General features: G+C 54.9%; 1 protein-coding gene and 1 long non-coding RNA gene across 3 annotated transcripts; one reads left to right on the top strand and one right to left on the bottom strand.

The window, feature by feature from the left end:
• The first annotated feature begins 1,169 nt into the window (after positions 1–1,169).
• LOC128915801 (SRSF protein kinase 3-like) lies at positions 1,170–14,067 on the top strand. Of its 2 annotated transcripts, none has more exons than XM_054216579.1 (12): positions 1,170–1,597; positions 3,950–4,090; positions 4,268–4,376; positions 4,842–4,947; positions 7,299–7,385; positions 7,639–7,746; positions 9,890–10,052; positions 11,258–11,343; positions 11,795–11,902; positions 12,326–12,395; positions 12,482–12,574; positions 13,880–14,067. In XM_054216579.1, exons 2-12 carry the CDS (start codon positions 4,045–4,047, stop codon positions 14,065–14,067), a joined length of 1,164 nt encoding a protein of 387 aa, XP_054072554.1. In that variant the 5' UTR covers positions 1,170–1,597; positions 3,950–4,044. The 2 variants fall into 2 exon arrangements, with proteins under 2 accessions (XP_054072554.1, XP_054072555.1); XM_054216580.1 differs by having other exon boundaries at positions 1,175–1,597; positions 4,860–4,947.
• Positions 9,885–15,086, bottom strand: LOC128915802 (uncharacterized). The gene is made up of 2 exons (XR_008468755.1): positions 12,755–15,086; positions 9,885–12,539 (listed from the first exon to the last, which is right to left on the bottom strand). It is a non-coding gene; the product is annotated as an uncharacterized LOC128915802 (long non-coding RNA).
• Positions 15,087–15,091: the final 5 nt, after the last annotated feature.

Here is a 15,091-nt window from a genome sequence, read left to right on the forward strand (position 1 = left end):
CTCTTGTGCGGTTTCCAGAGCTCAAACGCCATCCCTGCCACAGGAGCGGGGAACCGCCCTTCGCAGAGGAGTTTCGCGTCTCCCGCAGCAGGAGCTGGGCTGGGGGCAAATCTCTTCTGTGGCACGTTACGGCTCCAGTTGTGTTTTTCCGTGGTGGGGGAAGTGGGGAGGGGGTTGCTTGAGATACGGTTTATATTGATGGCTGTTGTCCACCAGTGTTCCTAAATTAGCAAAACAACTTGATTCTTAAAGTAATTGCACAGCTCTTCCTAGACATAAAGCTGGCTCCTGGCCCATCTACCGTTCCCTTCCTTTGCTAGCAGAGTTTTGGCTACGGTCTGCTTCTCCCCCCTCTTATCTATGTAATGTCACCGCTTTAGTCCCTCCTTTTTCCGTACGTCTGTGTGTTCTTGGTGGCCTTTTAGGGGTTACAAATGGCTCGTCCCCTGGGTGCTGCCCCTGCGCTCGCTCAGCACCCAGCCTGTTGCAGCCTCTGCCCCCTCCCTTGTTATTTTTAGTGCGGGGAAGGCAGGTGAGAGGAGAGGGGCACAGGCAAGGGGAGAAGCGCTCCGGGAGGCCCCGACCTGGGTTTGGCAGCCTGGATCTGCAGCAGAGCTACTGCTAGGCAGCGTTTAACCCTTTGCTTTGGGGCTGGGGCTTGGTCTCTGCAGTCTCAGCGAGGAAACCTGAGCTGTACAACACCAGGGCCCCAGCGAGGGGGAGGCCAGGGCTTGCTTCCCCGGCTCTGGTGCAAGGCTGCAGCATGAAAGGGGAAAAAAAAAAAAAAAAGTTATTTTTATTGTGTGTGGCCGTTTGCTTCTTGGTGCCGTGTGGGTGCTGGGATGTTCAGGTCCCACCCGAAGGAGACCTCGGTGGGGCAGGGATGCCCAAAGGATGCTGCTGTCGTGGTTGGTCTCCACGAAAAGGGAGCGGGGAATTGTGGGCTCTGTGGTTGCCAGCACCACGTTTGTGTTCGGCTGCGTGTGGGCGCTGCTGGGGGAGGCCGAGGTGCCTCAGGTCGGGCAGTGTGGCACACGGGTGGGCTTGGGGAGCCTGTCCCCTCCGCCAGGCACAGGGGATGGTGCCAGAGCAGCAAGGCTGGGCCAAAAGTCCCACCGACACGCTGCTGGGAGCAGCGGGAAGTGCCGGGCAGCCCCACAGTTTCTGGGTCTGGGGACAGTGGAGCAAAAGGGAAGGATTTCTCTGTTTCCATCTCAGTAGAGCTGTGAATTTCCCTCTATAAATAGTTGCTGTGGAGACTATGGAGCCGCAGCAGGCTGACAGACCTGCTGGCAGGGAAGCCGGGGGGAGGCAGGGAGAGGCCAGCCGTAAAGTGAATCCACCGCAGCTGTCCTAGGTCTCCTGCTAGCCCAAAGCCAAGGTTGTTCCCAGAAGCAGTGCTGTGATCCGATACCCTGCCCCACTCCTCACCACGTCCATCCAGCGATGCAGAAGAGTTTGGTCTGCTCAAGGACACCCCTCCCGGGCAGCGCAGACTAAAAGGAGAGAAGGACCAGCTGGTATCTCACTCTGGGGAGCTCCCGAACGAGCTGGATGACAAACGGAGTGGCGTGCCGGGCCTGCGAGCTGCTGCACGGTAAGTCTGCGCAGGGCCCCTGGGGCTCCGAGCCCCGAGCGCCGACAGGGCCGCCCTTCCGCTGCGTGTTGCGACTTGCAGGGATGCTGCGCTCAGCAAGGGCTTGCCAGGTCTGTGTTTGTGCAGAAGATGAAGGTGTGTGTTGCTCTGGTGAGCTCTGTGACTCCAGAGGTCCGGGCGCTGTAAGTGGTGGCAGCTCCATTCGCCATTCCGTGCCGGTCAGGCGGAGTTGTCCAGGCCAGAGGCGAAGCACCGCTCCCTCCCGTGGCTCCATCAGACCAGGCAGGACCAGTGTGGTTTTGGGCTGAAATTCTCTGACCTGCTCCAGGCCTGCAGCAAGCCAGTAGGTTCTGCACAACACAGCTTCGACTAACATAACGTAAAGATGTCAAGCGATGAAGGACTTTAAAGCATCGATCGTCCTTTATCACAAAGCTTAGAAAAGTACGTTTCTCTCTCCTATACCAAGTTGCATAGCAACGCTCCTCGTCCTTTGCCAGTGCATCCATCTACGCTGGATGGAGGTAAAGTCCCGCACGCCTAAGGATGGACCTGCCTCATCTCCGCAGCAAAAAAGACACCAGGGCCCGCTGAGCTGCCCAAAAGCTCCATCAGCGCAAGGGCTAGGAGGCGTTTTACGCTCTTGAGTCTGTCTTTGGGTCCTGCTTTCCTACCGCAGTCTCCTGTTACCATAACAATCTACCTAGGGAAGATGCGGTTGAACTCCCATCTCCCCTCGCTCTTGGGTTTTCCTTTGGCAGGTGAATGATGAGCAACATCATCATTTAAGGCCGTTGCCTGGCGCTCAGATCAGCTCCTGCTGTCCTAAAGATGGGAGTGACAAGGGCTTGGGTAGATTCTGGTGGTGCAGGAGCTTGTGAGGTTACTGATAGGCTCAGTCTGTGCACAAATAAGGAAAACATTGATTTCACCTCTGTTTCATAGCTAAGACGTTAGTAAGTATTTGCTGAAAAAAAAGTGGCCGTAGAGACACGCAGCATCCTGGAGGTTTGTCCTAAAAGAGACTGATTCTGAACAGTGTAAACGTCATGGTTGGAAGTGTCAACATAGAAGGAGGGGGAGGGATTTTGAGCTCCTTTCAGACTGCTCTGGGTGAACAGAGCAAGGACAGCTCTGGCAATTTGGGTCGTCCCTGACAGGATTGGAGTCTTTGAGCCCAGTCTGACCCTTAACGAGAGTTTGCTGGGTGCCCAAGGCAGGCTGCGTCTCTGCCTGCTGTGCTGGGAGAGGAGCAGCGGCATGTGGAAAGAAACTTTACTCTTCTGAGGAAGTCACGCCTCCGTCTCGGCACCTGGAAGATGTTATTGTCCCCGAACAACTCCCTGTCACGTAGCTCCCGCTGCCACCACCACCACCACCAGCCCACTATAACTATTTCTGAAAATCCTCCAGTGCAGACAAGCTCTTCAGTTTAACGACCTGATTCAAAGGCCAGTATTTTTACCTGTGCTCATGGTCTACTGGGATTATCATCACCTGTATCGAGCTCTGGCAATGTACGTTAACCTGAAGCTTCGGCCGTACAGCAAGTGACATTTCCAAATTATGAAAGGCTGGGCTGGGAGTATCCCAGCTATGGCAGCTTACGTCTATATTTCCACTAGCAACACGGGCTCCGGGCTGCTATTTCAGGTGACCAGCGCTGAAGCCAATTCTACACCGGTGCTGCGGGGCAGGGGGACACCAGTTGCATCAGTCTGTCTGCAGTGTCTCGGTGTTTGTACCGTGGGCTGTCATAGTAACAAACCCCGGGAACAGCCTCCCCCTCCATCACAGCCTCTTGCCAGGGCGTCACGGGAAGGTCAGTGATAAACCCATGTTCCAGCCTGGGGCTGGGGACAGATGTGCAGCGCTGCACTTCCCAAAATGCAGGTTCTGCTTTGTGCCCAGCTGGAGCGTGAAGCTCCTCCTGCCAGCAAAAGCCAGGACTTGTCCCCTCCTCAGCCGGGACAGGGATGGGGAGTGAGTGCTTTCCCCGGCTGTGGCCATGGGAGGGGATCCCGCAGTCCCCGCTAAGCCCCTGCAAAGCCACACGAGGCACAGGGAAACCTGAGACTCCCACCTGGCCCTGGCCCGGCCACACACCGCCAGGATCCCTGCCCAGCCCCAGCCTGCCAGCTTTCCTCTTCTGAACTCTTAAAATAATCCCTGCCTCCGTGAAGTGCCAAAAGCGTTTGTAACAGCCCGGCTCCAGGGGCTGATGAAGCAGATGGGACGGAAGGGGGCGAGGGGAGAGCGGGGGCAGAAGAGGGAATGGGAGCTTTGCAGATCGATGTGCGCAGCGTGCAGCAGAGGTACGGCTGCCCTTCAGCTCCCCAACTCTCTTTAAAGGAGTAATAGGCTGAAGATCACACTACCCGTTCCCCACGATCCGCTTCCCCGCCGTCTGCATCCCCTCGTGCCAGGATCTGCTGCGCCGCCGGGCCATGGAGGAGCGGGCGCAGGAGGAGATGCCGGCAGCCCAGCACACAGGTCAGTCCTCAGGCGTGCGGCTCCAAAGCCGAGATTGTGCCAGGCTCTTCCCAGGCCAGAAGAGGCCGCCGGGACCTGTCCGGCCATTCCTCTGGGAGGATGGCTGTCCTCAGCTGCTCTTTCAGTCTAAAAGCATTTAGAGATGTCAGTAATGTCTTTTGGCGATGGTCCCCACAGGAGGCCACCACCCGGCACGGGAAGGAGAGGTGTTCAACACGCGATACCAGGCTCTGCGCAAGCTGGGCTGCGGGACCTTTGCCACTGTCTGGCTGTGCCAGGACATGAGGTGAGGGGCTGACCAGCTTTCGGGGAGGTGGGGAGGGGTGGCTGATCTCCTGGGCAGGACCTGCCCCTCCTGCAGACGCAGCAGAGCACAGCTGCTTGCCCCAGAGCACGTCAGCATCCCCCGAACACAGGGTAAACCGGCAGCGAAGACTGGTGGGGTGCAACGAGCAGAGCTGGTACCTGGAAACCAAAGAACGTAAACGAGGTGGAATCAGCCCTCGCTCTGCATTTGCTCTTCTCATTTAGACCCTGAAGTGTCCATGCTCTTCCTTTTTCTCTCCAGTCCCTTGCTGGTCCCTGGGGCAGCTGCGCAGCTAGATGCCGGCAGCATCACCAGGAGGGATGTCCGTGGGCCTGGCATGCTGCAGACCCGGGGCAGCACCCACCATCGAGGCCCAGGGCTGGGTGACTGGTAGAAGGGGAGGTGCTGCTGGTTAGGGCCGCTCTGACACACGTTGGCTGGCAGCTGTGATTTGTTTCCCAGGAGGAAGAAACACGTAGCTGTGAAGGTCCTGAAAAGCAGGGAGAGCTTTGCTGAGGCTGCCCAGGATGAGGTCGCTCTCCTGCGCTGCGTAAGTATGTTCTGAGGCTCCGTGCTTTGCTCCACGGGGACGGCCGCTGAGTTCAGGTCCGAGCATCAGCCTCATCGTCCCTTCTCCCTCCAGCTCTCAGTCTGAGGACGCAGACGGGGAACAGGAAAAAAACTCAGAAGTTAGTGAATTCATAGAAATCACCCTGGCTCAGCACTGACCTCTGAAACAGGCACTTTCTTCTTCCTCCTGTCATCCTGGGACATGTTGGCTGTATCCCACTTGTTGCGTCAGCCCGTTTCTTTCAGCTGAGACCAAAATCCAGTAAATAGGAGGAATCTGCAGAAAGATACGGCAGAAAAAGGTGGTAACGTTCTTAGGCAGGAGATGGGAGTGTGTCTGCTGCGTTTGTGTCATGGCCGGCTCAGAGGGTATTGCTCTATCACAGCACTGATACTGAAATAAAAGGAAATATGGGCAAAAAAAAATAATAATGCAGGATGTAGCAAAATATAATAAACGTCTGAAGTCAGAAAGCTTCCTCCTGCCTTTGCTAATGGATGTGGTAATTAGGTGCCTGTATCTGGGTCTCAGCTAGTTGACTTTGAAGATGGCTTGACCTGCTAGTTCTAGAAAGCTCGTAGTTACAATTCTTTGAGTTTGCCTAAATACAAAGTTACATCAGCTTTAGATGAGTAAAAGCCATTAAATTTTGCATTTCAAATTGCTCTGAGGCCTTTCTCCGACGGGTCTGAGAAACGTTTTGTTCGCATCTGTAAATCCGTAGGCCCTATCCAAAGGGACGTGAGCCAGACTCAGTGATGCAAGAGGAAGTACCGAGTGGTGCTAATTTAATGTAATCAGAGGGCTGCTTTTCTACACATCAGCATAATCCTGCGTACGGGCTGAGCCTTACCCTTGATTTATTGCTAATTCTCCCTGAAAGACACGCCTTCCCATTCAGCACAGTACGGCTGGTTCCCAGGGCTGTTCCCACCAGCACGGGGTGGTCGGTGCCGGCAGAGCCGCCAGGAGAGGCCATCTGGTCTCCTCGGCTTCCAGGGCTGCTCACCTCTGTCGTGCCAGCACAAACCTCCTGGCGCTGGTACAGGTGGATCTGGCAGCTGCACAACATTCCAAACCAAAATCCTGACAGTTAGGGCTGTGAAAAGAAAAAAAAGAAAAAAAAAAGAAAAAAAAAAAAAAAGTATGAGTTGCTGTAGCAGGGTGAGTGCTCTGTGAGAGCAAACTCCCAGTAGCGGGCGTACAGCGCTGGTGCGAGAGCCGGGGTACCGCAGCACCCGTGCTTGGGCAGACCGGGGGTTCACCCAGCCCAGCACCCCGGGCCAGCAGCAGGTATCCAGACGGGTGTACGGACAAGCGAAGCGCAGTGGGCGGCTCCCACTGAATGCTCCCCTGACCTACAGCAGTTTCCAGATGGAGATCTCTTAGGCCAAGGGTGATGTCTGTGTGGGCAGTAAATCACTGTAGATTTGCCTTCAAGACCCCTGCCCTGCTTTCCTGTGAGCCTATGTGGGCTTCAGCGCCTGCAGCCCCCTGTGACAAGAACTGCCACCAATTACCCACGTACCGCATGAAGAACCATCTCTTCTGCTTTGTTTTTGAAACCCCCAAGTGCTAGGTTTGATGCCCCCTCGTTCTCGTATGAAAGATCTGTGTTCATGCCCTCTGACACCGCTCTGTACCTTAGAGATCTCTGCAGTACCTGCCCACAGCCGACCCTTTTTCTGCCCAAAGAGACCTACTTCGCTGCGTTCCTGCAGACATGGAAGCTGCTCTCTACCCCAGTAGGACAGGTCGTAGCCTTTGAGTGGCTGAAGACAACCACAATGGCCCTGCCTCTCTGCAACCCCTTGCAAGAAATTGCTGAAGGGAAGGTGCGGGTTTTAAAGGGTGATGTCCCTGCCCGCTACTCTGGGGACAGGGCCATCCCGGCTCTGAGGACAAGGAGCAAAGGCTGCAGAAGGGCAAAGGAAATGGACATTCATTGCTTCTGGAAGCAGGGAGCCATGGTCTTGGGGGAATCCCATTCCAGCACAAGCAAGAGCACCTTCTGGGCCTGCATGGCGTAAAATAAGCAGCAGGAATTGTGTTAGACACTATTAGCAGGATTGTTTTGAGTTATTCGGGTACTGTGCGGGTGATGGTCCCACCTGGTCAAGAGCTAAACAACACACAGAAACTCATTCCTTGGTAACAGACTCTGCTCGTGTGTTTGAAGCCTTATTTTTCTGATGCTGTTTTCCTGGGATTTTTCATGAAGGGCCAACTGCTGGAAGAGAAAGTCTGTAGAATGGGATAAAATGGGTGCAAGATGTCCTTCTGCATATATGTGTCTTTAATTGCAGCTTTCTTGGAATCTTCCCCCTCAGGTGAGCAGTATGAAGAAGAAGGACCGGGCAGGAGAAAATATTGTCTGTTTGTTAGACGACTTCAGAATGATCAGAGAGAACGGCTTCCATATCCTTCTGCTGAGAGTGCTGCAGCTTTGGGTCAGCAAAGCCTGGGCTTGCCTTGGAGAGTCGCAGGATGGTATAAAACTGAGCGCTGCGCTCCCACAAGGAGGATGAGGAGGGCGGTAACTGGACCGGGACACATGGAGGTGGCTGGAGGGGAGAAGGTGGACAAGGAGATAATTTGGCTGCTCTGGTGAAGGGCAAAAGGCTGGTGGTAGCAGCTTCTCTCTGTTAGTGAATCCCTGACTCTTTCCCACATGCGTGCTTGGTATTTGAGGCGCTGGGTCCTTCCCTGCGATGTCTGATGGGTAACTACGCAGCCCGGGGACTGCCTCTGCCTTTTGTGAAGAAGTCTTTACAGCAGGTGAGAGCTTAGCTGGAACGCGGAGAGGGCACCAAGGGACTGTTGGCTGGGGGACATGCCATAGTCTTCCTCCTGGGGTTATCGGCCATGAACGCATCTGCAAAGAAAGGGACAATACAGAGTGAGTGCCCAAGGCATGCTTTTTTTTTTGTTTTAAGGAAAACAATAACTACTACTTTGGGCGTAAGGAGAGAAAATGTTAATTAAAATGCAGAGTGGGAAGTCATCACATTCCCATTAATACTGTGTGTTACTGCCCAAGCCTGCAGTCTCATGGGGTTTGGGAAGGAGTCAGGGCCGCCACCACGAAGAGTCAGCAGCCTGCAGACCTGTACCAGGGATTCAGGGGTGGCACTTGCGTTCCCATCATCTCAGTGATCGTTGAATTCTCCAGCAGTTCTGCTGCTGGCAGGAGCAGCAGGGGGACAAACAGCTTGCCATAGTTACGCTTCTTGTGGGCAAACAACATCTCTCTCTGCCCTCCCGCTGCCCTGAGAAGTCCTCTCTGGCGTTTGCCTCGGCATCCAGCCACGGGTAGCGCTGGCAGGGATGGCAGCTTTCTGCACGGTGCCACCAAAGGCTGCTCGAGGTCTCCCTCAGCGCTGATGTCTTTCCAGGGCTTTCTAAATTGCTGGTTTGGTTGACTGGTCCTCCACCCATGTTGAGGTTTTCCTGCTCAGAGCCAACTCGTCCTTCATCCCCTCTAAGGATGTGGTGCGCCGATCAAACAGACCCTGAAAACTGAGTTTCTTATGCATCGGCTGGGAACAGCTGAGGAACGGGAAACCTGAGCGAGGCCTCAGAATAGTTAAAATTATATTTTGCCTCTCATGCTGAGATTTATCAGCAGTCTGTATGCTTGCCAAGATGAAGATTTGCTACCCTGATTCCTGTGCCCTTTTAGGGACACTAAGAAAGAAAATCACATCCTCCTTCATCCTTTTTCTGGAATAGCCTCTTCTTCCTCTAAAGAAGTTCCACTAACACCTGAATAAGTTCACACAAAAATGTAATCTCTGTGTCCCATTTCACACCCAAGCCTTCCGCCTGACCCATTCCTGCATCCGCTTTAATTGTAAAATCTCAGAATCTTTTTTCCCTTTCAGATCAGCACTGGGGCTGTATTTACTTCTGATTCATTTCTGTTTAGCTATTTAAATCTTTCCCCGTGTTTCACAGTTACCATTTAAGGTTGGTATTTCCCTGGGACTGGTGTTCATCCCAGAATAGAATTTGATAATACAGAGAATATTTGCCAGCCCTTTATGACTGACCAGAGTGTTTAAAAAAAATATATATATATAAACCTCCCAGCAGCGTTTTCGCTGTTATTGATTTCTGATAGCGACTGTTTCTGTCTGGTAGGCGTTGTTTATCTCTCCCCTGCGACAGGCCAGTCTCTCCCTGCTCCATCGTAAGCCTTCTTTCCCTACGTGGGTCTCCTGCACTGCTCTTAAGTCCTCTCTACACGCGCTCGCTCATCGTCTCTCCCTCCTCCTGTCTGGGTTCTGCTGCACCTCCTTTTCTTTCCTGGTACGATGGCACACCCTCCCGTGCCATGTCACTCTATAACTGGCGCCCAATTATCCCTTCGAATGATAATCAGCAGGAAGGCATGGTGGTCAGAGGACGTAACAGCCACACAATCAGGAGTGTTTTTTCAGGAGAAAGTTCAGCTCTGTGACCGTAATGCCTCCTCGTAGTCCTGTCCTCTTTCCATCTCCCTGGGCTTTTGTCCATCCATGGGTTTGTGTATTTTCACGCTGCTGCGTGTCACCGCCACCTCTCCCAAAGCCCCCTTCCCTGCTGGGCTCCCCAGACCGCTCTCACTCAGCGTGCCAGGCATGCGGGGCTCCAGCACCCACTTCCTCCTGCCCCGTTGGGTGATGAAGCCCCTTGTGCTCGCTCCCACAGGGCCATCCCAGCCAATGTCACTGCTCCGCTGGCTGCACCTCCAGCTTAGTACAGGGCACACACTGCACAGAAACCATTTATCGCAGATAGTGATCGTCAGTGCCCCCTTTCTTCAACACCAGAATGTCCACAGCTTGCATTCCCGCTGGGCCCGAGTGCTCCGCTGGGGCTGGGGGGGGACGGTGGGGACCCTCGCGTCGCTGAGGTGACCTGCTGCCTGCTCGCCCAGGTGCTGGCGGGGCTGCACTTCCTCCACAAGCGCTGCCGCATCATCCACGCCGACATCAAACCGGAGAACGTCTTGCTGTACGGACGTGAGAAAAGCCTCCAAAGGCTTCTGCCCGATGCCTTCGACTGCGGGCAGAGAACAGATCTGAGGCTAAAGGGACCAGGTGAGCGCTCCGGGGTTCTTTTAACAAGAAAAGGGACTTGGGTGTTTATTGCCAGGAGGGAAACAGAGAGGCGGCAGGTAAGGATATCTTGGGAAAAGGTCCCGTCTCCTGCGACGGCTGCTGCAAAAAAGTACAGCCAGCTTGTGCTGCCGAGAGGTCGCTCCTATCTCTGCTTAATATAAACACCGTGCTGGGTGGCCGCCAGTTACTCCAGGCACCTGCTGACGTGTGGTTTGCAGGTAGGTTTGTGTGGAGGACAATTACAAATAACGGGCATCTGTTAAAGCCCCACCACAGCCTCGGAGTTCATTCTCATGGCTGTAGGTACAGGATAGTCCCCTTGCGTCTGGTGTTTTCAGCCACTGAAAGGTGTACGTACAAAATGGTTTGATCAGAAAGCCGTACGACGCTTCTGCTCTTTATTTCCTGTATTTCTGAGGTTCGTGGGAGACTTCTATGTACTGCTGATCTTGAAGACCTTCTGAGACATAATTTACCTGCAGAGAATGGTGTGCCCAGAGAAGCTGTGGTTGCCCCATCCCTGGAGGTGTTCAAGGCCAGGCTGGACGGGGCTTGGAGCAACCTGGTCTAGTGGGAGGTGTCCCAGGGCAGGGGGGTGGAACCGGATGATCTTTACAGTCCCTTCCAACCCGAACTATTCTATGATTCTATGAATATTGGACAAGATGTAGGGCTGGAGAGTTTCTTTACAGATCAGCTCCTCTCCCAGCAATGAGACCCTTTATATTTTCCTCACGCAATGTCCTCCCACGATCATTTCTCCCGTGACGGTGCTGTTTTGTCTCTCAAACTCTGGGGCAGTCAGGGAGTGCTAAATTAGCGACCGAGACTTGCTTAGAGCAGAAAGGCACAGTACTAGGCATAGCCCGACAGCTCGCTGTAAAGCAGTACACCACAAATTACCCTTTTCCGAGGTCATATGGAAACGTAACCTTTACGGTGCTTGCCAGGCAGGCTGTGTCCAAGGTCTGCGACAGCCAGCACTGCTGAAGGCTAAAGAGGCATTGTAGACAGTTTGTGTCTGACTACTGCTGTTTCCTCAAAAAAGAGGTGGTGTTAGAAAGTGCTTTAGGACCTTTTAGGTTGAAAAACTTTAAGGGCAGGCATCCCTCCCTCTCCTGTGGTACGTGAGGGATACCGGTTGGTTTGGAAAGACCTGATTTCTCTCTGTCCTTTCCACCTAGGTGGCGAGCTTGGCAATCGATTGGAAGAATCTGATTTAATGAGCATAGAAGTGAAAATTGCAGATCTGGGCAGCGCGTGCTGGACAGTGAGTCTGCCCCGAGTCTCAGTCCCGTGACGATGAGGGATGCTGCGTGCTTATTTCCATCCCCCCCTGGGTGTCTGTCTTTTTACAGCAGACCAGCTATTTCAGTGTGCTGAAGAGACCCTGATTTTGGGGGGCTATATTGAGGACTCCCGGCTCAGAGCTGGGCCCTGCGCTCCTGGAGACACCGTCAACTTTGAATGTTTCTTCAGCTTGCAGTTAGTCCCTACAATTAGAAATTCAAAACCGTGTTTGGCGCGAGATGTTGGGGAGCTAAATTCACCCTGGTGTCAGCCGGGCTAAGAATGTTCCTGCCGTGCTCTGCGCAGAGTTTAGTAGCCATCTTCCGTCCTGCCCCCACCGTGTCCTCCTCATTGCGCAGAAGGACTTGTGTGACCACGAGTGTTGCTGATACTCGTTCATGGGCGCTAACCAAAGGGCGTTTATGTTTCAGTACAAGCCTTTTTCCAAGGAGATACAGACCCAGCCATACCGTGCCGTGGAAGTGCTGCTTGGATTAGACTATGGCACTCCTGCAGATATCTGGAGCACAGGCTGCCTGGTAGGACAGGGGACAACACTGTGTCTGCGCGGGAGGTGACTGACACTAACAGGCCAGGGCAGCATCCCCTCGCCACCCACCTATACCCACTGCATGGGGAGCAAGGCTTCCTTCCCGAGAAAGGGGCTGTCTGCGCTCACTTTGCACTGAAAGTACGCTGCTGATAAAATTCACTCTTAATTAGTTTAAGCTACAAGGCAATTCACACGCCACGTGTTAACCCACGGGCTTGAACTGAATCAGGCACATACTGCTTTTCCAAGGTGCTGTTTCACCACAGTACGGATCAACGCGGTGTGAATATTTCCGTATTTTAGGATCAGTTCTGTGTGATAGGAAAGGAAATTGGTACTATCAGAGTTAACGGGGGGGAAAAAATCCTCCAGGTCAGTTATCGACTTAGCAATGCTCCTCCATTTCCAGGCATTTGAAATGGCAACTGGGGAGCGTCTATTTGATCCTCAACCTGGGAAATATTTCTCCAGAGATGATGGTAAGACCCCATCAGTTTTATTCATTTCACAGATGGAAGTGTCACAATCTTTGTGTCTAGATGTGTTTTCCCCCCGCTCTGTCTAGATCATGTCGCTCGTATTATTGAACTCCTGGGAAGAATTCCTCCTCAAATTGCTTTATCCTGGAAAAAGTCAACAAAATTTTTCAGCAGGCCAGGTAAGAATTGGGAGGAAGGAATTTTACTCTAAAAATCGCTGCGGATCTCTGACATACTTCTACGCAGCTCACACTGAACCCCCCCCCCCAAAAGTTATGTTACACAACGCAGGCTACAAGCAGGGACAGAACACAAGCGCAGGTTTCAGAAAAAGCAGTAACACCGCTTGCCCTGCCTACCTCTGCAATCCAGAAGAATTCCAGGGACGAATGCAAAATCCTGAAAAACGGTCACAGCAAACACCCGACAGGGAAAACATTTCCATTCTTTCTCCTTTGCATTTGGAGAGAATGGAAGTACAGATAGGAAGTAGCTACATGGCAGGAAGGCTGAAAAGAGCGTGTAACTGGCTGGATTTCACCCGTTCACTGGCAGAGAACAATGACCATCAGGAATGGGACACTCATATCCTTCCATCCTTCCACTGCGGCTGCTATATTTAGTGTTCTGACCCAACCGTAACGTCTCTTCTGTTTTATTCTCCCCGATTCCTTTCCCTTTGGCTCATTAGGCCTGAAATCCTTGTCTTTGACTTCAAGGCATCACATGACTCCATCCTTATGCAATTTAGTCTATCGTCCTCTTTTCTCCACTTTCACGCTCACCAGCCGCTCAGCCTCAGCCTATCCACAACCCACTCAACGTTGAGTGCTGGCACCATGCTGCAGTTAAACAAGCACCTCCCTGCACATTCACATCCTTTGCTCACGCTTGATCCTTCTATGGTGCTCACACCTGTTCCTTGCTCAAAAGAAATGAGTCAAAACAAATTATTGTTCTATACTCGTTCTCCGTGTGAACCAAACTGGCCTGACCACAGCTGCCTAACCTGAATCACTACGTTTACACCATGTACTCCTGGGGACAAGGATAGCTTCTCGGTCAGTAGCAGCACTCTTCTGCGTCCCACGGAGCTAAAAGATACGAAACAAATGAAACATTACTGTCTTGTGAGCTCTGGCACTCCAATGGCCTGATACGTTCTGGGTTGAATGCGGACAGGCACAGGGAACAAGCAGCAATGGCTTTAGGCTAGCTGTTTTGGGAACACTTAATTCGCTCTTAGCATGTTCTCATGAAGAGGTACTCAGCAACGGGGAGACTCCAAATGATGACTTCTGAGGAACACCCGAGAGCCAAACCTGCAAGGGGCACTGCAGGTGAAGCTGACACAGAGGAAGCTTTCAAAGGAGCAGGAAGAGATCTTTCAGGGATGCTCTGGATGAATTGTGCAAGGTGAGGGGCGGCAGCCCCTCAGCCTTGCAGGTGTAATTAAGGTACTGCGCTTACGCTGTCTTTGCTAGGCGCTCTCCTGCGGATCTCCAGGCTTTCCCCCCGCAGCCTCCACAGCGTCCTGGCGGACAGGCACCAGTGGACAAAAGACGAGGTGACTCCCTTCACCGCCTTCCTCCTGCCCGCGCTGCAGTACGCGCCCCACCGCCGCGCCACCGCCGCCCAGTGCCTGCAGCACGCCTGGCTCGGCGCCCCGTGACCGGCCCCGCCGCTGGGGTTGGGGGGCGAAACACCGACGACCCGGAGCTCCCCGGGCTCCGCCGCAGCGGCCGGGACCGCCCTGTCGGGTGGCGGCGGCGGCCCCGGGGCGGCTGCCGTGGCGGCGGGGCCGGGGAAGGGGGTCGGCGGCGGGCGCTGCGCACAAGATGGCGGCTGGGGCGGGCCGCCCCTCAGGCGTCGGCGGCTCCGAGCGACCCCGAGAGCCGCCTCCAGCTGGGTTCCGCGGCTCCTCCCGCACTCGGGCTCCGTTGGCCTTCCTTAAAAACGTCCCTTCTAGTTTGTCTAGTCCGCACGCGGCGTTAATTGGAAGCAGTAATTAACGTCCTACGGTCTCGACGCCTGTTTTAAGCGGGGGACGAAGGCAGGGAGGGCCGTTCCTTCCCTGCCCAGTTTAGCGGGGCCCGGCCTCCCCCACCCTCCGCCTCCCCCGCTGTCAGCGCCCGACGCTCTTTGTTTGGGGACGGAGCATCAGCTCTGGGCTCCCGCGCTGCGCTGGCCCCTCTCCCCACCGGCCCCGGCCCCGGCCCCTAACAGAGCGCGGAAGGCGGCAGCCCCGGCGCGCCCCCCACACCCTAGGAGGGCCCACCGGAGCACAGCAGCCCCGAGGCGCGGCACCCACGCTCCGCCATCCCTGAGGGAAAGGCGGGAGGTGCCGGGCTGCCCTCCCGGCCCTCCCTGAGGGGACCCCGGCCCCGCGGTCGCCCCCCTCCCCCCGCGGCGCGGACGTGCCGAGCGGCAGGCCCCGCGCCTGTGCCGCCGCGCATGCGCCCTGCGGACACCTTCATTCCCGACACCACCCCCCTTCCTCCCCGGGCCGCGCATGCGCGGCGCAGCGGCGGCTGCCGCCCAGGAATCCCGGCCGCCCGCGCCGCCCCTTCTTTCTGCCACGTGTCCCGACGCGGGAGTTACCCCGCGGAGAGCGGGCGCCTCGGCGGGGGCGACCGCCGGCCCCGCCCCTCGGCACGTAGCGCGGCTCGGCCGGCCGGCGCTGCCGCAGCCCGCCC

This window comes from Rissa tridactyla, chromosome 10 (assembly GCF_028500815.1).
Source record: "Rissa tridactyla isolate bRisTri1 chromosome 10, bRisTri1.patW.cur.20221130, whole genome shotgun sequence".
Classification (NCBI taxonomy): domain Eukaryota; kingdom Metazoa; phylum Chordata; class Aves; order Charadriiformes; family Laridae; genus Rissa; species Rissa tridactyla.